At 34.8% G+C, this 25,453-nt stretch overlaps 1 protein-coding gene across 1 annotated transcript in view; it reads right to left on the bottom strand.

Annotated features, from left to right (window-relative positions):
* Positions 1 to 935: 935 nt before the first annotated feature.
* The window catches only part of LOC113228885, a 46,912-nt gene continuing 22,394 nt past the window's right edge, over positions 936 to 25,453 (bottom strand). Inside the window, exons 3-8 of the mRNA XM_026462311.1 lie at positions 25,066 to 25,208; positions 15,291 to 15,456; positions 13,429 to 13,559; positions 11,878 to 12,015; positions 2,348 to 2,525; positions 936 to 1,952 (exon numbers count right to left, since the gene is read on the bottom strand). Of these exons, the coding sequence (XP_026318096.1) occupies positions 1,812 to 1,952; positions 2,348 to 2,525; positions 11,878 to 12,015; positions 13,429 to 13,559; positions 15,291 to 15,456; positions 25,066 to 25,208 (897 nt within the window). The 3' untranslated portion in view covers positions 936 to 1,811. The remainder of the gene's footprint in view (positions 1,953 to 2,347; positions 2,526 to 11,877; positions 12,016 to 13,428; positions 13,560 to 15,290; positions 15,457 to 25,065; positions 25,209 to 25,453) is intronic.

Here is a 25,453-nt window from a genome sequence, read left to right as displayed (position 1 = left end):
GGTGAGGTACATTTCTTACGATACGGCGCATACAAGCGGAATCCGGCGCATAAGGCTAAATTTACATTGCGGCGTAACAGAATGAAACGCTAGCTTCAATGTCGCCTCGCTGCGCGAGAGGCGCGCACGGTCGCTAGAATGCTCGGGCGTTCGTGGGAATGCTCAAACATTCGCGATCTTTCTGGCGACTGCGCCTAGAGGTTGTAGTATTTCGCCGACGTTCGACGTCACACTGCACGTGTCTTCGCGCCACTTCCCGCGGATTCGCCTGGCGTCGTCGCCGACAGCAGCTGCGGAATTCTCGCGAATGCGCGAGCATTCTCGAGGAAGACGCGAGACGTGATTTTTGACTCGTATCTGATTTGTACGTTACACAATTGACCATAAAGTTCACTGCGCTATGTAAAATATCTTTACAAAAATTTGATTCCATTCCGTTCCGCCGCAATATAAATTGAGCCTAACAGTTAGATTCCGTCGCAAACCGGTGCCTCCCGCCACGGCATCCTTCTAGCGTGCTTTTCAATAACGCGGAGAAAAATACACTGCAAAACTGAGGTCTATCTCGGAGATTGAAATTCATGCCTTATTTCAATTGAGATAGCACAAAATATACTATTATTATATAATTGATAAATTTATCCTCTACCTTCCCGTCGCATTTCGCTGGCCCTTATATGCACACTATTCCAAACGAAATCAACACGATATCGTAATTTTATAAATACAGTGTGTTAATTTGCATTCTCGCCATATATAAGATATTAATAATATAAATAAATCTAAATCATCTAAAAATATTTAAAAAAATATTCTGTTCAATATGACTACATCCACTCTACAGACTAGAGCCACTCGACATTTCATTTCATATTTCTTGATCGCTTAATTACCTATTCTTTATTATTATGATTACGTATTGTTATAATTTATTAATTATTTAGAATAATTAGGGAAGTTGACTGAAAATGTTCGTTTTTTTTTTGTAATTTTGTTTTGGTACTTACCCATTAATACCTACAAGACGTGGTTCACTCACTCACTGGCTATGCAAAAATTCGCATGTTTTGTCGAGAGTTTCGTTTGAACTTTCCTAAGCACTAATTTAAAGCCGACATAAATTCACTTCACAAATTTTAAAGCGGAGATGGTTTTTGCGTGAAATTGTTCGACATTCGTAATCTTCTTCGTGTAAACTAACCGTTGCACATCACCCTTAGTCGTATATACATATAATAGTCGCACACTTGCCGCCCATAGTAAGAAGCACTTGATGGTAATACAATTCTTCATGAACAGAAAAATCTCTTGTTAAAAATCGTAAAAAATACAAGAAATCACGCGTGCATTTCACGATACGACTAAATAGAATTGATCAATAAATTTATTGCGGCTATCCCAGTCGCTAAACTACATACGCGCGTGCACTTAATGCGTTAGAGGAAGAGATAGCAACAATTTGCCGGGCCCTTTTTGAACTTCTTTGTCGGCGTTCTACGTACAAGTTTTATACACGTGTCGTACAAAAATTAATAACCTTTGGATCAGGTGATTACGAATCGATGTTTACCGCAATTGAATAAAAATAAGAATTTTGGATTTTTTTGAGATTTATTTTTTTAGTACATATGGCGAGAATGCAAATTAACACATTGCATAAACAGATTTTGGAAAACCAAGATAACAACTGATTATCGAAGTTGAAAGCAGAATAATGGTGAATTTAAAGAACAAAATTTTATTTTTCGTCATTTGGGATTGTGGGTTACCTTCTGGGGTAGACTATCATTTGTCGGACGTATGGGCGGGTATTATAACCTCATTCGCATTTTATCCGGCTGGCTGACGAGCCCGTACTTGTCCAGGTGACTGTAGAGCGCCGCTAAGTACTCCTTCTGGTGATAGATGTAGTGCATCACGTGGGGAGACTTGTCCCAGCACTTCCAGGTGCACTGTATGCACAAGATAACATAGTATTCAAATGTTAGCTGAGGCGTAATGTCAAAAACTCGAAAAGGGTAACAGCCGTACCAGAACCAAAATGGACAAGAGAAATTAAATGGCAATGTGTTAGTTCAAAAACTAAGCTAAAACTAGATACAAAAGATCTGAGATATTATTTCTTCGAATAAATTTGCATCTTCTTATAAATGAAGGTTTCCTTGTGAGGTTCACGGGCCATCTAACTTGAAAGCCAGTCTGAGTTAGTGTGAAATCCCATACATTTGCGAAAATAATTGCATTTTAAGTTATGAAATTTAGAATTGATTTTGGTAATGTATAGAATTTTACATGCAGCTGTGAACTATAAGACGTTTTGAGGGTTTTAGTGGGCAGAACATCTCACCTGAATGCCCATGCGCACCCAGCTGTCGTGCACGGCGCGATTGCTGTTCTCTGCACCAACAGGGTCGCTTTTGGAGAGCATGAAGAGAGCCGGTGCTCGACACAAGTTCGTGTGAAACATCTGCGATGAGCGGATGTAGTGGCACGTCGCCACGTCGTGAAAAGTCTTCAAGTGATATCTGGACAAATTGAGACACACAATGCAAGGTTGAATGATCGGACCATATTTTAGCTTAGTAATAACAGAAAAAAAACATTGGATACGTTCTTGAACAAAATTCACTCTTCCACTTTCAAAAAATTATAAATTGTATAATTTTCACAATTTTAAGTAACTATAACTACATATACATAAAAAGTATAGTAACTTTGCAGCCTCTAAAGGTAAGCGTAAATAAAGTGATTATTCCAGAAATTATCTTTAAGATTCGGCATAGGGTGAACAATTCAAATCGCCTCCTAAAATATCGTATTGAGTTACATTATTACCCATGTATCCAAGTGAAATCATGTGATAAGTAAAACAACGTTTCGTTATATCTTTTCACTAGATTGTTAAATGGAGCTCCTTGTATCTCAGTATGTTATCATGTTACTAAATGTGTTATGTTATATTGCATCGTAACATTATTGCTTTAAATAATTTATTACGACCAACGATGTCTATGTACTAGTATATTATTACTGTATTGTAGGGTATATGGTAATGTCGCTTAACGCTATGTAAATTCGGACTATTTAAATATATGCTATTTATAAAGCAATTATGAAATAAAATGTACGAATTACATTATATACTTCGCACAGTATCTTGGCTTATGAATATCCAGTAATTAACAAACCGGAAGAAAAGACACTGGTTACACATTATAACCTTTTTGGATTATACAGTAGAGGCTTGCTCTTTGGTCTGCTGTGTAAAAAACTAATCATCTAACTTGTCAATAAAAAAACCGAAAAGCAAATATTAGGCGCAATTTTTATTATTAAACAGAAACAAGTTTTTCTCATCCCACATTGTGTAATCCCATGTCGTCATCACCAGCGCAGGTCCTATGGTCACCCAGGCCCTTTACAGATCCCATGGTCACCCAAGTCCTTTACAGGTCCCATGGTCACCCGGGCCTTTTACAAGTCCCATGGCCACGGGTGACTATAGAACCTATAAAGGGCCCGAAACGTTGGCTTTATTTGAAAAAACTAATATAGGCAAATTAGAATCGGAAAAATACCTCCAAGGCCGAACGGATACCAGTCCGGACTCCTGGGTTCGATTCCCACGCCGGGAGCAATATGTGTATGGTCTACATTTATTTCTTTCGTGAGTTTGGGGGTAATTTGTGATTGTGTAATGTGCGTGTCCATGGCACTCGGTGGACACGCACATTACACAATCACAAATTATGGAATCCATCGAAATTTTCATCGAATTCGATCGAAATTTTCATTCCATCGAAACCCTGTATATAGTGGGCAAGACACACAAGTCAAAAATATCAATATTTCTCAATATTTTTTTTCTTTTTTACAGTTCTGAAGATTAGATTGTAATTTTGCCATACGTTTGCATATTAATGCACTTAAATGTACAATCGACAACACGCTGGGCGTTACACTTTGGGACTTTGGAGTCTCGTATCGCTGTGGCATAGTTCAATGTACATCTAAAAGTTTTAAAGTCGTGCCCGTATCCGAACTTTTAATTAATTCTGACTTAATCAATAACATATTTTGTATTATACGTAATGGTTATTTACCCAGGCATCGTACGTTTCGGTAAATGTAGGAGTTAAAAGTTAGGTTATACTTTAGGTATCTACAGCCACACTCAACCTATTAGCGAATATTGACGAAGATAAAGATATAAAATAAGATAAGCCAGGATAATTATAATGTCACTAAATATTACCTTTTCAATACTCTAACTTTTAACGTTTTACAAAGAAACGGCGTTATCGTTTAGTGAAATTGTCTAAACCTCATCTGTCACAATGTCACTGAATACATATAGGGAAATTATGGTGCAACTAAAATTGTCCCGTTATAGTATGAAAGGGAGACGATTGACAAAAGTCCGTGCAATTAAAAAAGTCACTAGTGAAATTACAATATCACGGCTTTTACAATGTACCGGAAATTACTAAAGTAGTATCAATTTATAAAAATATAACGATACCTCACACGTAATTTGTTGTAAGTCACAATACCATTTTTTGCTTTTTAACTTAAATATTGCAACCATTTTTTTATGTATATTAAAGGTACCATATTTGAAAGTAAACATAACACTAAGTGATTTTCTACTTTTAAATAAGGAACTTATAATTTACAGAAAAAAGGATATATATATATATAAGTTAAAAAGCAAAAAAAAATATTTTGACTTGCAACAACTTACGTGGGAGGTATCGATAAATTCTATCGATAAGCACCGTCGATGATTCCGCCTGTGTAGTTTTGTCCGCGTTTTCATTTTTGGCAAGAAAATATTACCACAGGGAGCATCCATGCATGTTCCTTTTACATAATATTCACAGGGATAGTAAAAATCTGTTCAAGTATCAAGTGAGTTTTTTCGCAGTTCAAACTGGGTTGCAAAATGCAGATTTTTTGAATTTGCCGCTATTTCTCAGTCTCAAGTTTCGTTTGCCAGACTCTATAAAGTTTTTATTACACTATAGTTTTAAAACTCTTAAATAGCAAATTTTGAAGATCAACTGGAATCTTATTAAAGAAGCGTATAACATCGCCTCTTAAATGACTTTGAATTTTAATAGCATTCAATTGATGTATCAGGATTTTTTTCTATCAAAACCTTTATTCTATGGACCATAGTGAGAACCATGGGGTATCAATCCATACAAATTAACTGCAGTTCTTATTTAAAATTGTAGATGGCGACACTTGGACAAAATGAAAAATATTAAGTATTTAATCTCCAAAATTTTAGATATTTCGTATTAAATAAGAAGTACAAAATATAAAAACGAAAAGTAAAACGATTTAAACAACATTTTAGGAGCGATCAATTAAAATTTATTTACAATTTTGAAAATTGGTGAAAACAAAAGGTTGTTGAAAAGATCGAAGGTTTTTCAATAGATTACTTTTGACGTGATAGTTTGCCATAAATTGTATAGATGGCACTTTTTTGAATTTATTCAAGAACTAAGTAACGTTTAGTTTTTCACGAGATAATATTGTATCATCTTAGGATTATATATATATTCCGGATTTATAATTAATGAAATAATATAATGAATACAATTTATTTAATGACATCGTGAATTTTCATATAAATTCAACAGTTTAGTGTTAAGGAAATAAGGTAATTTATTTATTTTCTACGAATTTTGAAGGTAACATAACGCTTGATGTGTCAATGTCAAATTTTTAAACTTTCATAATCGTTTACGGTTCTTTTGTGTATGGTTTGTGGAATTTTTCTTTTTTTTCGATATTGATGTGACCTTGAACGACTACTTTGAAATTGGACTTGTTTGATACTTGCACCACGCTACCCGGCTAACTCTTACTTATCTGACGTGACACGCTCAACATACGACCCTGCTTGTAAACGGACTTGGAATTTGCCTTCAGATTGGAATATCTTTGGAAAATGGCCCCGTCCAAGTGTGCCTACTTTAATTGCCATAATAAAGCCAGCCAAAAGTCTATGTTTCGTTTCCCGACGAACAACTACAATCTCTTACAAATTTGGCTCGCGAATTGTGGTAAGTTTTTTTCCTTTGTTTTAAAGAAGATGTGAGATATTTAATCACTAATCACGATATTCTGATGTTATTTTCTTTATTCTACATATCTGCTATTTGTTTTAGGTAATATGACTATTACTCATCTGAAACCAGAACAATTACGTAACAAATGCATATGTATAGACCACTTTGCTAAAGAATATGTTAAAAATGAAACTGCTCAAAGGGTAAGATTATCAAAATTAGCAATACCAATGCCGTACAAAGCCACTGAAACGAACTCTCAAGAATCACCAATACAATCAACAACTCGAGAATCACCTGAACCATCGACATCCAAAGGTACTTATCATTGACCTACCAACAAATGGACAACGGGTCTAATACACAAACCACAAAAAAATGTCCAGAATTAACCTATACATATAAGCGTAGTGATATGTAATGAAATATAAAAAAACTAAAACACTTCATTTAAATTGTAATGTCATTACAATTTAAAAAAGAATTTAAAGGCCCAAAAATTCGACATATTCAGCTTCTACTGGAAACTTAATAACAAAATGCGCCATTTTTAGCTTCTGGTGCAAACTACTTGAACACTCTTTTCTGTCAATATTCATTATTATATACGTTAATATTATGTTGAATTTTGTACAAAATTCACTTAAAGAAATAATAAAGAGTGGTGCAGATACATACAATTATTATAAATGTGAAAATAACTGTGTCTCTCTATTAGTTTTACTTGACATATTATAAGAAATATTTCAATGTTTCAAATTTTAGATTCCAACTAAACGTCAACAAAAAATTTCATAATCTCAAAAATCGATTTATAACAAAACCATTATGCTCTCAGTGAATTTTGGTTGCTTTTCACAAAGAAAAGTTTAAGTGTACATAGGTTTGTTTTGTAATATGGGCCATTCCAAAGTGACGGGTGGGACATTTTGACTCCTTTTTTCTTGAAGTTTAAGTAATTTCTCCCTAACCATTGGTTAATTAGACTTAAAATGAAAATATCATGAAGCCAGATGTGCAATTCAACTGCGACTATTTATTTACATAATTTTCTAATTGTTACGGGTGGAACACTCACAACACCCGGCTGTTTGAGTTGATGGATTCATTTTTTTATTATATGATTACTTGAATGTTAAGAATTCTATTTTATATATACCCTTAATTAATAACTTTGATAAATTTTAAGGAAATTAATATGTTAAGTTGTGACGGGTGGGACGTGAGTTTGTGACGAGTGGGACGAGTTATAGTTGAGTACACAGAATTAATCAAATTACATTGCTTAATATGAGGTCCATCTTAGTAGCAAATATTTCATAATTTTTGTCTTATTAAGACATTTTAACACAAAAAAAACAATTAAAGGACTGATAAATCCTATTATTTTTCTTGAAACACTATTTATGATGACATGAATAAAGTCACTCAGGTAAAATACGTTAATAAATTTGAAAAATACTGCCACATCCTTGAAGATTATGTATCATATCAAAATATATCAAATTTTAGAGATTTTACTGAAATATATAGTTAAAACTAGTGGAAACAGACTTTTCATGAATTTCCTGATACTAAAAATCATCAGGAAAAATGTTGTACTTTTTAATTGTCTTTTTTTATGTGTTAAAATGTCTTAATTATAAGAATTATAAAAACATTGCTTACAAATGATGGTTCTACATATAAACAGTGTATTTTTTTAAATTCTATGTATTCAAATGTAACTTGTCTCACCTGTCACAAGATGGTATCCCAAATGTCACAATTTAATACAACAAATGTTTAACCCTGAAATTAAAGCAACTGTTACATCTAGTAAACATAGTAAAAACTCGAATCCTTGAAAATAAAAACATTTAGTCAAAGTAAAAACGTTTAGAAGTGTGTCCCACCCATCGCTGTGCACCCGTCACGTCACTTCTAAATCTTAATTTTATATACATATAATATAATAATATAATTTAAATTCCTATTTACGTGCACAATGCCCAACCAAGCCAAAATAATGACCGTAGCATATTTGTTACTATATATGATTCATATAAAATATGAATTATTAATAGTCCTTTAATAACAAATAATTTTATATTACAGCTCAAGAATTTTCTCCAGAATTAAAGGTTAAAACACCTACAAAAGTTTACAAAAGTTTTAAATCGAAAGAAGATCAGGAAGAAGAAACTTTCGTTATAGATAATGTTAGCACACCCAAATCTAGAAAACGACAGATTGACAGAGGTGATGATGGTGATACTCCAAAGTGCAAGAAGCTAAAAAGTAGCATTAATCATGTTACTAAAACTCTAAAGAAAGAAAAAGATAAATACAATAGATTGCGCAAAAAAATGTATGGTAATAATATTGTAAATATTGATAAATTTGCATTTAAAAGTGAGACCTCAAAAGTACTAACTTTAATGCAATTAAGAAAGAAAAAGAAGGAATGGAGTGAAGATGAAAAAAAATTTTGTCTTGGACTATATTATAAATCACCAAGTGCCTACAAACACTTGCTAGAAGCTGGTGTAGTTTTGGCTGCACCCTCGACTATCCAACACTGGTTACAGGACACTAGCTGTTTTCCAGGAGTAAACAAAAGCATATTTAACAATATCGCAGATAAATTTAATGGGAAAATTATTAAAGAAAGAGCATGTACAGTTTGCTTTGATGAAATGGCAATAATGTCAAGTTTAGAGTATACAAAAAAATATGATCTAATAGAAGGCTTCGAAGACTTTGGAGAAAATGAGCGATCATGTGTTGATGCCAAATATGCACTAGTATTTATAGCTAGAGGTATTTATAGCAGCTGGAAAATGCCTTTAGCATACTTTTTGGCTGGTAAAACAGTCAGTGCAGAAAAATTAGTAGATTTAGTTCAAAAAATTATAGATATTCTGTTTGAAAGTAATTTATTGCCAAAGGCGATCATATGTGACCAAGCCACCACCAATGTGAAAGCGATTAAAATGCTTGGAGTAACTATAGAAAATCCCTTCTTTTTTGTAAATGGCAGAAAAGTCTTTTCGATTTTCGACACTCCACATTTGATAAAAAACATAAGAACGAATCTTTTAAAAAATAATTTTTTAACAAATGATGGCGAAATTTCATTCAGTGATATTGTATATGTTTACAATATAGATAAAAATAATAAAAGCAGAACACTGAAGAAACTTACTCCAGTTCACCTGAATCCCAACACATTTCAAAAAATGAAGGTGAGCTTTGCTACACAAATATTTAGCTGTTCAGTTGCGGCAGCAATTAATACGGCCGTTGAAAGTGGAGAGTTGGTGAATAATACAGCAAAAAACACTGCAAATTTCATCCAATTAGTGAATGATATGTTTGATTCTCTAAATTCAAAAAATAAATTTGACAAGAACCCATATCGATGTGGTATAACAAAAAATCTTGGTTCTAAGGTTCATGTAACCCTTTCTACAGCAAAAAGAGTTTTTGCTGAACTAAAAAAGATTTCAGTTGACAAGAATGGGGTGAAAAAATTAACAGCTCCTCCCTGTTTTGATGGCATTCAACAGACAATTAATGCAATACTTCAGCTGTCATCTGAGGAGTTTTCGGTTGGAAGCGGAGTTAAATTTATTTTGACATATAGGTTTAACCAAGATGTCATTGAAAATTTATTTGGAGTCTACAGAATGAAAGGAGGCTGTAACAAGAACCCCACTGCAAAAAATTTAAGAGCAATGTTCAGAAGCCAATTACTGAATAATTTAATAAAATTACCTAACAAAAATTGTGAGGATGATGAAGACATATTTTTAGCAGGAAAAAAATGTGATTCACGATCCCAACAGGTAAAGGGTGAACACCCTGCAGCAAATATGAACCAAGTGGAAGAACCTCCTGCGATGCTAGAGAAGGTAAACACACAAAGTGTAAAAATAGAAAAAGACGATGTTGCTACAACAGGTACTACCCTAGAAAAATGTTCTGTTATTTATTTCGCAGGCTGGATTGGTAAAAAATGTATTGAACGATTTAATTGTGATGAATGTAAAAAAACACTTTTAAAAGATGATGTTGATTTAAATGACAAAAATCAGTTACTTTTAATTAATAAAACATATGCCAATATTGAAATACCTACATTAAAGTCTCCCACCGATTTTTTATATAAAATAGTAGATACATCCTTGACAATATTTGAAAACCAAATGGACAGTATTAGTTTCAAAGAAAAAGTCTTATACACTCTAATAAAAAAAATTGAAAAAGAAATTGATTATTCTACATTTCACCATAAAGAACATTTACAATACGTAATTGAAAAATGAATAGAAACAAAAATTTATGATTATTGTAAAAAAAGGAAGAAGTCAATGAGAGAAAAAGAAACAATGAAAATTAGAATAATGCAACATAATTGATAGCTCTGGGCGGAACCTTTTTTAAGTTTGTACCATTTCTATTGTCTTAGATAATGTTATTACATTTTGTGAATAAACCAGTTCTTCACTCATGAAAAGGTTTTTGTTTTATTTATTACATTTACAAAGATGAAATTATCACCGGTAATAACTCACCCCCATATATAAATATATATAAATTTATCATAATTGTCAGTGTTAATTGTTAATTGTAGATATAGGCGATTAACGATTGATCAATTTAATTGTGGTTTAATTAATTTAATTAAGTTGTTTGTTAATTGTGGTTCTCGCAACTATTGTCAATCTTTAATTGCCAGAACAATTAAATTTTGCCCGACACTGCTATATACAAAGGGCTTCCCCTCGACTATTATGTATGTGGGGACTTCCCGTACTTTTAATATTGTATAGATAGGATATTTTGCTGCTGCTTATTGCTGACATTATTTTGTTTTTAAAAGTAAGTAATACATGTATTGCTATACCGAAGACTTCTAAATGAAGCGTCACCGAAAACCACATCCAAATTGGTTCAGCCATTATGGAGATTAAGCATGTGCAAATGCACCGAAAAATTATAAAAATTTATATTATAAGTTATCTAGCATGTCTTCAGTAAGTATTGACTTTTACTTAAAAATATGAAATGTACAGACTCGGCTTCTTTACGATCTTATTACAATAATAATTATTGTATTATCAGATTATCACGGAGTAGGTACCTATATATGTCGTCGTCGGTGTTAAGGTAAAAGTAATCCTCCCCTATATTGAATAGGCGTATTATTTATTGAAATTTGAGTTGGTACAACATTGACGACTATTATTTCATAAGAAGTAAATATTTGTTGCCACAAATGATTGTCTCGAAAAATAGTATTGTAGTTGTGTTTTTATTATAGGTACTTATACTTTAGCCATTTTAAAAATAAGAATGAGTCTATTGTATATTTTGGAAAGTTTAGAAGATAAGTGGTAAAAAAATAAATTTTAAACGCGTTGATGACGAAATCGGTATCGCCATACTAAGACAACATTCAATACTTTAGGCAAATTATTATCTCCCTCAATTCGATCACTGTGGATGCGAACGGTGCGATTTATTCAAACGTCAAGGCCTCGCCACAAGTGCAATAACCTTAACAAAAAATATAACAGGTGCCATTTGTTGGCCTTCTCAAATATTATTACAATCGCATCGTGGGTTTATGTGGTACCATCTATTGACCACCGATCAGAATCAAAATAAGCGTCCGAATAAGCGGAGTTATGAGTGCGACATTTTCTTGTATGAGATTGAGTATCTGTACTAGTATAGTATTGTATTATCTGTGGTGAGAACAGATCTTGTGATGTTCAAGATTACTTAATAGGGCTGTACTCACTCCAAGTAGGTCTGGAGCGTCTTCTGCAGGATTTTGTTTTTGGGGAAGACGGCGGAAGGCACGCCGATGGTGAGTTCCGTGATGTCGGCAGCCGAGTCCCACACCTGCGCTGCCACGCGGTCAAGCAACGGCTGGAACCTGCGGTACAAAGATGGCTTACTACTTCGAAAATGTATTTAAATAATGTACTATTGTGTACACGGTTAGTAACTGTCAATATCGCCGTCTTAGTGTGAACACCTCGTATGTATGTATATGTGTTGCCAAATTATTACATGTCTTACATTTTTTGTAACTTTCGACCCTCTCGTACATGTCGAAAACTTATGTTTTGAAAGGCGCTTTCAAATTAGACGCTTGTAGAAGCGCTGCAGTGCCACTACTAATTTTCATATAATATTTAGTAGCGCAGTGGCGCCCGTGTGTCACGACGATAACGCTGCAGTTATTGTCGTGACACACGGACGCCACTTTTGCAGTCTTTTATTATTATTATTATTATTATAATACCGTCCGTTTAGTGGTAAGGGACACGCCTATCCATAACAATTTTCGTAAGTTTTGAAAATATTTAGATTTTCAAGAAATTTTGTTATATCAAGTAATTTTTGAACGCACCTAAATTAGACGATAAAGCGTGAAACACACAGAGTGTGCGTTGTTGTCATTTGGATTAAATCTGTATGTTGTTATTTTTCGCTTTTTAGTCTAGTGACTTTTTGTGGTTTTTGAAGTTGGTTGAATTATTTTTTTAAAGTTTTATTCACATTAATTATAAGCACGCAGATTGCGGCACGCGGGCTCTACACGCAAAATATAAGTATGTACTTGTTGGCAAATCACATGATATAAAAAACTTAACCAATTTAGACTGAGGCGTAGTCCCATACAAAATGGTTATGAACAGAGATGTACTGGTCATTTTGTTTTATCGTACATACGGTTCTATTTACTATTGTATATTGATTATTGTTATATATTTTGGCAAATCGTGATGAAAAGTAACAATCGAAAATAATTATAAAGCATAAATAATTTTGTACTTTGCATGGGAGTGAATCACTGTGGGGCGGTAGGGACCACTTTGGGAAACTATGATCTGCATGTTACTATGGAGCTAAAAAACTTTTGTTATGATGACCTCTCTGAAATCGTAAAAAAACAACTGAAACATTTACGTCGGGTAAGTATTAACATTTTCAATAAATAGTTTACCTTTAAAAGTATGTTAAATAATAAATAACCTTCTAAAACAAAAATCCGCAGTAAACACACTGAGAAATTCGTAAGACCTGCTAGTTCGATCCGTGGCGTAGCTGTTAACGGTAGCCACGTTGAAGCAACAGTCGCTGGTTCAAATCTAGATGGGTCAAAGGAATTTTTCTTTGTGTCAATGTCTTTGTGTCGAACTTTGTATCAATAATAATATGAACTAGTGGAATATTTTTACAAAAATAGATGAATATCGTGCTAGTAAAGCATCATGATATTCAGTAAAAATAAATAAAAACCTTATAAAATATTAAGTTTATTGAGTGGTCGATCACTCACCGTTTAGGGTCCTTCATGACATGAACGCATACCTCGCCCCATAAATACCCAGCGATGGAGAACCCATGGACCACTAGAGGATGGTCGTTGTCATTCGCTGACAAAAACTTCAGCAGGTCCCCGGTCACCAACTGAAAATGTGCGATCATGAATATCAAATCATTTACGACGAGCGGCTGTAAAGTTTTGCTCCTAAATACCTTTAAGAGACACTAATGGCTGGCGTTACATATGACTAATTGCAAATATCTAAGTAGTATACATACCAAATTTTAAGTCTTTAGTATCATTACGCTATTAGGCCTTGAACAGTAACCATCACCATGTCTGAGTCATCCGCGCATTGTACAAAATTGAGTACAAAGCTGTCACAAAATTCCTCACAAAAAGTATATAACGCCGATGGAATATTTCAAGAGATGTATACAGTTCATGAGAAGTATGAACCATCATTTGCCAACATAAAACGTTGGAACAGAGAGATCAAACGTGGCAGGGAGTCGCTGGAAGATGATCCCAGGTCAGGGTGTCCAAACACTGTTACCGAAGAAAATATTTTGAAAAATGTTCTCCAAGACCGGCGAATCAAGATAAATGAAGCTATAACCATAAGCAAGGAATGAATCGGCGACGTTTTGCATAGACATTTGCACATGAAAAAAGTTTGAACGCGATGGATGCCGAAAATGCTCACATTGCAGAACAGGCAGCGTCGTGTCACAACTTCACAGGAACTTTTGGATGACGTCTTTTCTCCACATTGTAACTGTTGATGAAACGTGGATTCGGCAGAACGATCCAAAGTCAAAACAGGAGTCAATGCAGTGGAAAGAAAATGGAGAAAAGCCATGAGCCATATTTTTCTGGGATTGTGAAGGAATTCTGTTCATCGACTATCTGCCTAAAAAAACTACAATGAACGAGGATTATTCCGCCGCATTGTTGACAAAAGTGCGTCAAGTGGTTGTCGAGAAAAGGAAAGGCAAACTGGCGAAGGGAGTCCTGTTTTTGCAGGACAATGCGCCCGTGCACACTGCGCGAGTTGCAATGCGTGCCGGGGCCGAGACAGGATTTTAAGAAATCAACCACTTACCCTACAGTCCTGATCTTCACCCCCAGCGATTATTTCCTGTTTTCCAATTCGAAAAAGGACCTCTAAGAGCGAAGATTTTCGAGTGATGAAGAAATGAAAACGGCTGTAGACAAGCATTTCGAAGGCAAAGACGGCAAATATTTTTTCACTGGGTTAAAAAGCCTGGCAAATATAAGAAGTGCATTAAAGTAGAGGGAAGATTATGTAGAAAAATAGATTTTTTACATATTTCTATCGGCATGTTTAATACCTTAGGCTCAAAACTTTTCAGCCGGCCCTCGTATAGCAATGATATATATCCCTTAAGCAAAAGAAAAAATTTGACGATGTGAAAATTATATTATCAACCAGTAAGATACATACACTTGAACCCTGTATGAATTATACCCATAATGAATGAATTGATTGATGAATGATGATGAATTCATTTATTTCACATTAAAATTTATAATGACAACACAGTACAGTAATGTAAGTATCACAGAGTAAGGCGGTCTTATTGCTAAGTAGCAATTTATTCCAGCATAGAAATTTGAAAGCTGGAAAGGCGGATGCAACCGAAGAATACCTTCTAAATTGTGTAGTTACACTAAATACATCAGTTTGTATTGCAACTGCGAAATAACAGCTGGAAAGCAGTCGGAAAACAACTCGTAAGACGGCGCAGTTAAACCAACGGAACTATTAAACTCTCGTGACTCAGTAACACTTTTTATTTTGTGAGATTTATACCATTGGAACGTTAATTTATCGTAATTTTGGTAATGACCTGTGAACCTTTCTGCGGCCACATGAGCTGCCACGGCGTGCAAGATATAGAGACGACATCGAAGCCCTGCTCCAAATAAAGCGTCGCGAACTTCATTACGTGTTTCTGTCGCGCTAGAAGCCAGTTGATCATCACGCAGAGAGGCCTATTTGGCAGCTTATCTAACCTGTGAACAACATAAGTTTATGCATCTTAAGATAATATCATTAACTTAGATCTCATATTTTTTTAGTACATTTTAGTAGCAGTGAAAGAGACTCAGTCTTTTAAGGCGTTTTGCAACGACTCGACTCCATTTTACAGAACTCGACTCTAAAATTAAGACTAGAGGTTCGAATTCTTATTAATAAGACTCAGTCGTTATACTAAAAGACTCAAAAGACAAACGATTTAAATGACTTGAACGACTTGTACGACATGTACGACTTGTACGACTTGAACGACTTGAAAGACTTAAACGACTCGAGTTGTTTGCAAAGAACTTATACCTATTTTATGTCTTATTAAATCCGAAGTTTATAAATAAAAATGACTTTTTTTTTCATTTCCAACAGTATTTTTTTATTCTGGTTATTTGGAAATGGCAACACTGTAGGGAAGAGGTCGGTATAAAGCGTAGAAATTGAAGAATGATAGTAAGACAATTGGATCTTCTCTATCTGAATCTGAAACGTAACGTAATTGCTTAGTATAAGCAATTACGTGCTCTCTACAAAAACGAAAAAATCTTATCATTAAGCTATTTATTCAAAATACTTAAAACTGGCAACTGGTTGTGTGAATCAAGCATACGATTCGGCAATTTCATGATATGAATCATCGCATAAATATTTTCATGAAAGAGGGTAGTCAAAAAGTCGTATTCCAGAACTCTACTCAATACTCAAGTCACGACTTGAGTATTGAGTAAGTCACGACTTGAGTAATGTAACAGTTCAAATTTGAGCATTACATCAGCGAGTGAGGAGAACTGAGCATTATTGTACGCGACCTGTAATACTAATGTAACATTACAGCAGTAAGTGAGAGCACCCGTGATACAATTTGTAACATCAATGCACACCACTTGTAATGACCGTGGTGCGGCGCAGGCCCAGTGACCTAGGCGGCAGTGGCATGAACACACCTGTACGTGATACTGATATAATTGATGGAACCGCTACTGGAGACAGCTTTGGATAGGATCCCAAAACAATACATTTTCGACAAAAAGCACAAGCAAGATACAATTGTTTGAAGATCCCAATGAAGGACTAAACCTCAAAGAGGTTTGCATCTTTACTGACAGATCTTAAACAAATTTAGGAACAGGTAGTGGGTATTTTCAGAAGACCTTAATGACAGGATTTCAATACCACTTGGCAACCACAACACAGTATTCCAGGTTGAATGTATGGGTATCAAGAGGACAACAGCCCGTTACACCATACTATACTGATATCGGGTTTTTTTGCTTTCGGGGCTAAATTTAAACAAAAACAAAACCCTATTAGGAAATGAAACTATTTTTCCGGATTTAAATCGCGTATATTTGTTTTTTCAAACAAACCGACGTATCGGGCCCTTTACAGATCCCATGGTCAACCGTGACCATGAGACCTGTAAAGGCATCGAACACTTATAAAATTTCATTCGATCCGTAAGGTCTGTTGGTTCGTTCCTTGGCTTAATTGACAGAGCATATAGCATTGATTGCCTGAGGGTGCTGGTTCGAATCCAGCCGGATGGAATGAATATTTCTAAGTGTTCGATCTTTGTTATTAATAATTACAACAAACTACTGGAATAATTTCACAAAAAAATAATAATAATATCATGGTAGCAAAACATCGTGACATTCAATAAACTTTTTTTTTATTTAACATCGAGTGACGAGACGAACAAATCGTGCGCCTGATGGTAAACTACACGCCTGTCCAATAGTTACAGTGCCACTCAGAGCTTTAAATTGCAAAGATCTGAGGGGCACTACCACCACTCCCGTCACCCTGAGACATAAGTTGATGAGTCCCATGTGCCTGTAATTTCACCAGCACCTTTACCCTTCAAAACCGGAACACAATAATGCGGACCTATTTAGGTAAGGTGGCAGTAATTCCCTGAACGAACTGTTTCACAAGGAGCTCTACTGCCATTATAAAAACTTTACACTTCTAAGACGAAGCTCCTGGCAACAAATAAATTATATACATATAACAACTATAAAGGTACCCTTAAACTAGAACAGATAATGAAATGCTGACCTATTCTTATTGCATTATCAAAGAATATACATTATATTATTTACATTGCCTCACTGGTGTAAGAGTTCAATGACACTCACCAAACATTGTAAATCTGTTGGCTTGATAATCATATGTATGCAAATGAATGAATGAAGTATTGCGTTTTACTGCCTTTATTAACAATTCATTAAAATGGAGCTCGTTTTCTTATTGTTTCTAATTCAGCCTGTAATCGTTTAGGTACTTGTCACTCTGCCCTCCTTATCATAACAACGTAATCGACAATTTTTGAGTTACTAATATAATCTGGTTTCAGCGAAACGAAATCTACAACCCCCTATAAGCGCTTATTATTATTGTTTCCTTAATGACGGCCACTAGGCCTGGGCCCATCGAGTACACAATCAGAAATAGAGACGAATTGTCATTTAATTTGTTTGAAAACTATTCTGCACAAATCATTACGGTGACAACTGCGCTCCGATTGGCCAGCCCGAGTTTGAAACAATAGACGGGTGTCGTTTCACTTCAAATCGACCAATTTAACTTGAGCTTTGCTATAATGGACGATAATTGAAAAATTACATAATATTTAATATTTAATTAGCGATGAAATGTGACTCCGTTTGTTTTGTAATAAAATGTTTTGCTGTTTTTGCCACACCACCGAATGGAACAGCCCCCAGTGTTAGAGATATTATCTTTATTACAATAAGTACAGAATATTTTTGGAATATACGGAGAACAAACGAGAGTTTATATGTAAAAGTAATATAAGGCCCATTTGCCTAATGAGTTGCCAGGGATGGATGGCCCTTATTTCGTCTCTATTTCTGGTTATATACTCGATGCTTGGGCCCGTGTCAGTATCGATGCATGGTATCTGTTAAATTCTTCTTCCATTGAGACTTCCATTTACACAGACGGTGCGCAGGACCGCCCGTGTGCATATCTAACTTTTATTAACCGACTTCAAAAAAGGAGGAGGTTCTCAATTCGATTGTATTTTTTTTTTGTATGTATGTTACGCGATAACTCCGGTATTTGTGAACCGATTTTCATGATTCTTTTTTTGTTGGAAAGGGGTTACTTCCATAGTGGTCGCATTTCATTTTGAAGGAAATCATCCACCACTAAGGATGGCTGTTCACGCGTGAAGATTAATTTTTATAAATAGCGCCTAAATGTTCTTAAGGAGCAATTATTTTAATGGTTGATTTTACTATTTCTCCAATTCAAGGCGTTTTACTCTCAATATTCTTTGAGTAGTGAGAACCGATTTTTATTATCTACAGTGTCAAGTACTGTATAGTGGTGAATTTAAGGATATTTCAATAGAACTTAGCAAATAGAAGTAATTCCACGTACTTTTGAGGTCGGTTTTTTTAGTACTCTTTACTGAGATTATGTAGTTACTTTTTAATTATTAAGCAAAATCAGATTTTTCAAATAAAAAAACTAGATGTACATATCTCGAAAGTTAGCTATGACAAGGGCGCCTGCACTTAAAGCCCGGAGAGATACCTCTTATTAAGGAAATCCTTTCTTTAGGATTCTCATGACAGGATTTTAGGCCATAGTCCACCACGCTGGCCTAACCTAATTAACCCATATACAGACAATACCTCGATCACGAAAATTGTATCAATCCGTCGCTACCTCTTCTGGGGTGTAAGTTAATCGTTAACGACATATAAACATACACTATGAATTCGTCGTTTCTGATTGATCGAAAATCGTGAAGACGTATCGTATATAGTATATAGGGGCACAGAATTAAATCTAGATCTAGATCCACAGATAGATAGAACGGCGATGTTGCACTTTTTTTAAAGGGTTCAAGTGTTCAAATCTTTCTGACAAACTCCGGCTACTGTGTGACCTTGAAGTGGCATAATGTGATTTTTATTTCAAAATAATGTCTTCAAGATTTACTAGATACATCTATAATTATCTTTACTACATCATTACTTGACACGTACCATTCCGCGACGTTAGAGATGACAGTAGATATCAAACTTATTTTGTTATTGGCTGCTCGCTAAGTAAAGAGTTCAGTGCGGGAATGCATCTTGTCTAGCACGCAACGAAATTTTAATTTAGCTATATATATTATGATTGTAATGCAATGAAACTTTCTTAATTATTTTATGATTTTCCGTGTTTGTGTATTTTCAATAACTTAAAACCAGCACCATATGTCAAGTACAAGCAAGCAATAATCGATGCGAGCTGAGGGAGCGCTCGGGGAATCTTGTGATGATATGTCAAGATTTTGGCACACGTGTCCCGCCCACATCGCTGTTCTATCTAGATTTATATATTTATTATATTTTTGTGATGGGTGCCTTAAAGCGGATTAATTACTTCAGACGTCTTCGGAACGTTATGTGAACCTTTACAGACAGATTTTTACACGCTTGTGGAGGAAAACATGGTAAAAACTTGCACACCGAAAGTTCACAGCCCTTGAAAAATGTGAGAAGTTCCCTCTCCTTAGAGTAAACTCGTGCCCAGTAGTGAGACGAACAGTAGGTTGAGGATGGTGATATAAATTTGAAGTATAAACTTAGAAATACACGAACTCAAACGTTTATTAAGGTTTTAATTCTATCATAACTAGAACGCCTATGTCTTGCGTAAGTGGACAAGAGCGCCGAATCGGAGTGCCGAAAGTTTGTTTTATTTTAATGAAGTATCAACTTTCTTTGTTAATTATTTACTATATTTTAATACAATATTTCCGTACAATTAAAATTATTACGGAACTTCCACATACATCCTGCATTAGGTTTTAATTTTTATGCATTTGTTTTTTTTTTAATACTTATTCTTTACAATGACTATTTTTAGTAACAGTACCATCGTAGGTACCGCTAAAGTACAAGCTAAAGTCAAAAGAACGTTGATAATTAATACAAATATTGGTTTAAAAATATTTTATTGTTTTTTTTTGAACAGCTGAAAATTATAATCCACGCCGATCAAGCCACCGCACAGTCGGTTCAAAAATCTCTAGAACCCCTCAAAAACCCCTAATTGCGAGGAAAGAATAAGATTAATAAACAGAATAAGAAAGAAAACACAATTATTTATTACTATAAATTACACTATACGTACAAGAAAAAAAGAAACGAAACAGAAGAAAAAAAAATTAAATGCTTGTGTTCAAAAACATTCACAGACACACCAATATAAAAATACTATTCGTAAAACTCATACACCACTAAAGTGATACTACGAAATACTAGCTCTTGTGTCGGCTTGTTCCACTTTTAAAATTGTCAGATAGCAACAGCGATGGACAAATATCAACTACAACACGCGATGTTCAAGTCCACAAAAAATGATAAATGATACCGTCTGTACCTACAGTTGTTGGATGAAAAGAAACTGCTAATAATAGTCCAGGTGACGATTTGCAAGACCAGACGTAGTCCCGTTTTTTGTTTAATGTAATATACACTATAAAAAATAGACTCCCGACCGAAGCGCAGTAGTCTTTATTTCTTTTTAATTTTCTTTTTTGGCAGTTCCGCACATTTGCGCGCGAAAAATTTTGTAATTGAATATAATCACACATAGTTAACCTTTGATTTCAATTATCTCATGTCACTGATCGAAATTCAAAATTTTCGCTTAGTCAGAAAAAAGTCAAATGTAATAAGAAAGAAAATGTTTATAATAAAAACAATCAATAAATATTTTTGTGAAATAATAATGATTTGTATTTTTAAATTAATTAATAAAATAAAAAAAATGATACTTATATTTTTAATCTGTTATGCAAACACTAAGACACCACAGACGACATGCGTGGGTAAGCATAGAAACGTCATCGTAGTCACTACAGAATACGTGTTATCTTGTACGTGTTTTTTCTTCAAACGCTTTTCAACTAAAAATTATTGAAATTGCGGATTGAGTATACTGCCGTACGCCAACTAAAACGCTGCTCAGTAATAAAATATTTTTTTGAAATATCATAAAAAACTATAACGCAGTTTTAGAATATTGAAATTGTATAATGATATTTCAGCTATACATCATTAGGGTAAGTTCTGATAAGTCGAACACTTAACTAATTTTAACTGTTTTTAAAAGAGAATTTTGTGCTATATCTTGTGCTATTTGAAACGGACATTTGACCATTTGTCACTCAGCCGCATTTCAGTTAGTTGACGGCAGTATAGTAGTCAATCCATACGTAAAATTCTCGCAAATTGGTGCACATTGTGCAGTGTGTTTATCTATAAATTATGTCACACATTTTTCCCACACATCGGACCCAGGACCTCTGCGTGGTAGTCCAGCATGGTAACCGTTCGGCCACAGAGGATGCCAAGAAAGCTTCGCTCGCTGCGCTTCAACAATAAAAATAGGATGGCGATCAATAAGGAATAAGACCAAGAACTAAGTAGATTCTACACTCAAATCATTTGAGCTTACCAAGCGATTGTATTTGCAGCAACGATTTTCAGCAACGAGTTTAATCATGTTGTGATTGACTGATTCAATCAAGAAGTGTAATTCATTCCAATAACTCCACTTGTCGAATTCAACATTATTCAGTGCATATTGTCGAATAAGAGAAAAACTAGGTACATAATACTAGGAGAATGACCAGATTCATTTTTAGTTTAAATAACTTCTGCATTCAGTGCCTCGTGTTTAGAGATGGAAAAAACTGTTTATTAATTTTAAACGTTAACTTTTTTAAATAAGCGTGATTATAAAAGCGATTTTCACTTAATTTGAGTCTTACAAAATTAATTTAGGAACAATATTACACTAATATGTTAAAATGATGATACAGAGAAATGATACACTTTATGTTAAAAAAAGCTTCCAACATTGTATTGACGGCTAATAGCGAAAGCTGTGGCGACAGGTCTTAGATGAGTGAATTAATTTATAAAATACGAGTTTTATTTTGGTTTATGAAACATAGACGGCGGGAGTTGACCTTAGACACGTTGTAAAAAATGAAATTGTTAGTGCTCTTCGTTTAAACGCGCACATTTTATAACAATAAGGGACAATAATAATAACGCACACACTCAACATATGAATGATGAATCCATGTAGTGCAATTAAGTATGTGTTTTTGATAACGCCGCAATCATTAAAGCGATAATCAACACTCTTTCGCATGATAGGGCCTATATGAGACACTGATTCGTTTAAAATATCATTTGGTGTATCAAAAGTCCAGGAAAGTTCAGGAATCGACATTCTAAAATAATTGTAAAATTCGATTTCAAGTTGTCTTGACGTCGATTGCAGTAAAGAAACATCACCTTCTGTATGTAGCAACAAAAGAATAATTCGATTACGCCGCCGCAATGGTGCCGTAAAAATAATAAAGAAAGTAATATTCTTCTTCCATTTCAGTATAGCATGCATCCATGCAAGGTGCGTGGCGACAACTGCGTAGACAATTTCGACTGCATGCAGTTGAAACTAGTTGAAAGTATCGACTTCGCGCCTGCAGTCCGTCTGATAGCAGCCATAATCAGATTATTTCGCCGATACGATTCAAAAATTAATGTTCAAAATTCAAATGACCAAGGAATAAACAAGAATAACAAACATAATAAGTGATATTGCGTTAGTATTATTTTTTAATCCTTACTCCCTCTCCAAAGAGGAGTAATGACCTTATTTCTGGTAGGTGAACAGAAAAATGAATAGGTAATAAACGATTCAAGTTTCAGTGGAAGCGAGGTCAATCTAGCCAATTAATTTCATAATATGCGTAAAAATAAAGAGACGTAGGATGCAAAAGACACTGTATTTATACTACTTTGTACAAGTAGGGCGAAATCTTCTTTGCTCATCACCGCTACTGCCACAGATACCACAATTCAAAATAATTGATAAGGTTTGGATTTGTTGTTAAATAGCCACTGAAGACATGTAACTGAACATTAGCTTCCAATCAGCAGTGACAATCACAAGGCCCAAATACATAGTTCTTTTAAACTACGTGTCGACTAATATAAACTGCTATAGATACAGATAGCATTAAAACCAGGGCCTTGAACCAGTATTGCGTACGGCAGTACAATAATGGACTGCAATTTACCGCTCGGATACATCACGTAACGGACATGCGATGGTATCTATATATGAAAGTTTCAATTAGGTATATCACTCTATAGATCGTTGCAATAATTATTACCTACTCTATAGTGTGCTTTCGTTATCGTCATCATCATTATACGTCCCTCCTCTTAGGAGAAGCCTTCACACGTTTTTCAGGTGTTGTGAACATTATTCGACATAAGTTTCATCACGATATTTTTCTTCACTTTCATCACGATTTTTTTTTTCTTCAGAGGTATAATTTTACTTCCTTCTTTACTTCTATTCTATTCAGTGCTATTCTCTACTATATATCTTCTTGTTCCGACGTCCGTCTATTGCGGGTCTGACGTAGAAATCTATAGTTTAGTATACTAGTTTAGCCGCTCTTCGGACATCCGATGTGTATAGACGTCCAAGTCGCCGGAAGGTAAAATAATCGGATGCGGCGTAGTGAATAAACGTCTTTATTATAGTATAGACCAATGTCCGTGAAACGGATGGAATTGATAATTGGAATCGTTTAAACTTATACTGTATTATGAAGAGGATATTGGGAATAACATTATTCCACCTAGTACATCAAGAAGAGTAGCTTCAGTAGCCGCAGCTAACAATGCAACACAAACTTTGTCTTCTACAAGATAAATTTAAATTTGTTTAAACAAAACATTAAAAAGAACATGCAGCAAGCGGCGCCGGAAGGCGTCGAGCTGCATGGACGCACTTTACACTCAGCAGCTCCTGCCTTTCAAATAAGTATACCTTATTATTGAGATGATAAGTTACATTGCATTGCGCTCGGCGGAGGTCGACGCCACCTAGCGCCGCTTGGTGCATTTTCTTTTTCATTTTTTGTTTATAGATGATAAAAGTTGGTGATACATTGCTCGTTTTAATGCGCTGCTGTTTGCGGCATTTTTAAGCTATCCCTAACAGCATGTTAGCTTTAACTGGTAACAAAAATAGAAATCTTCATATTTTTCTCGTTGTTTTTCTTGTGCCTTTTCAATCTAACTGTTAGTTCGACAAGATCTGGAATTACACGTATTCTTTTCCCAACAAAGCATTCGTTCTCTCAACGAAATATTATATGTGCCCTATGTGCCAATGTTTTTGGTAGAAATTTTTCACAAGTTCAAATTTAAAACAAATAGCACTGTATTCCCTGTCCTTGTGTCGTCGTTAAATAAAACAATGCTGGTTAATCATATACCCAATGTCCAATTGTCCCCGGATAATACATTGACCAGACTGTATAAGAAAATATGAAATGAAGTTGTCGTCATAAATTATTCAATGACGTTATGATGCCTGCAAAATATCTGAGCCGACCGTGATAATAATCATATTATCATGGTCAGTGCTAATCATCATTAATTCACTGTATTTCACATTTCATGATATGAGACTCCCGTGCTTTTAAGATGAAATGGAATGTCGTGCTATAACAAAATACTCACTTCAAAGTGTTAGGATCGGCGGTAAGCTTGGTTTTCTCATTGCTTATGTACTGGATGTTCTTGGTGATGTCCTGGCTATGGGCGTTGCGTTCAAAGCCGACCATAGCAACCGGCGCGCATGAGAGAAGCGGTCGGAACGATTTCTGCAACAACATTGACGATATTTTTTTTACAATACCAACAAACAAATCGAACTAAGAACAAATCGTGCGCCTGGTGTTGGCGTATCGCTTACGCCTGTTCATAACAGTTGCAATACCACTCAAAGCTTTAAATCACAAAGGTCTGAAGACACTGCCACTACGCCCGTCGTCCTAAGACATAAGTTGACAAGTCTCATGTAATCAAAGTCAAGCAAGCCACCAGCACGCGGAACGCAGCAATGCTC

The sequence above is a fragment of the Hyposmocoma kahamanoa genome, unplaced genomic scaffold (assembly GCF_003589595.1).
Source record: "Hyposmocoma kahamanoa isolate Upper Pololo Valley unplaced genomic scaffold, ASM358959v1 262, whole genome shotgun sequence".
Classification (NCBI taxonomy): domain Eukaryota; kingdom Metazoa; phylum Arthropoda; class Insecta; order Lepidoptera; family Cosmopterigidae; genus Hyposmocoma; species Hyposmocoma kahamanoa.
Note: the sequence above shows the minus strand (reverse complement) of the source record. Positions and strands in the feature narration are given on the sequence as shown.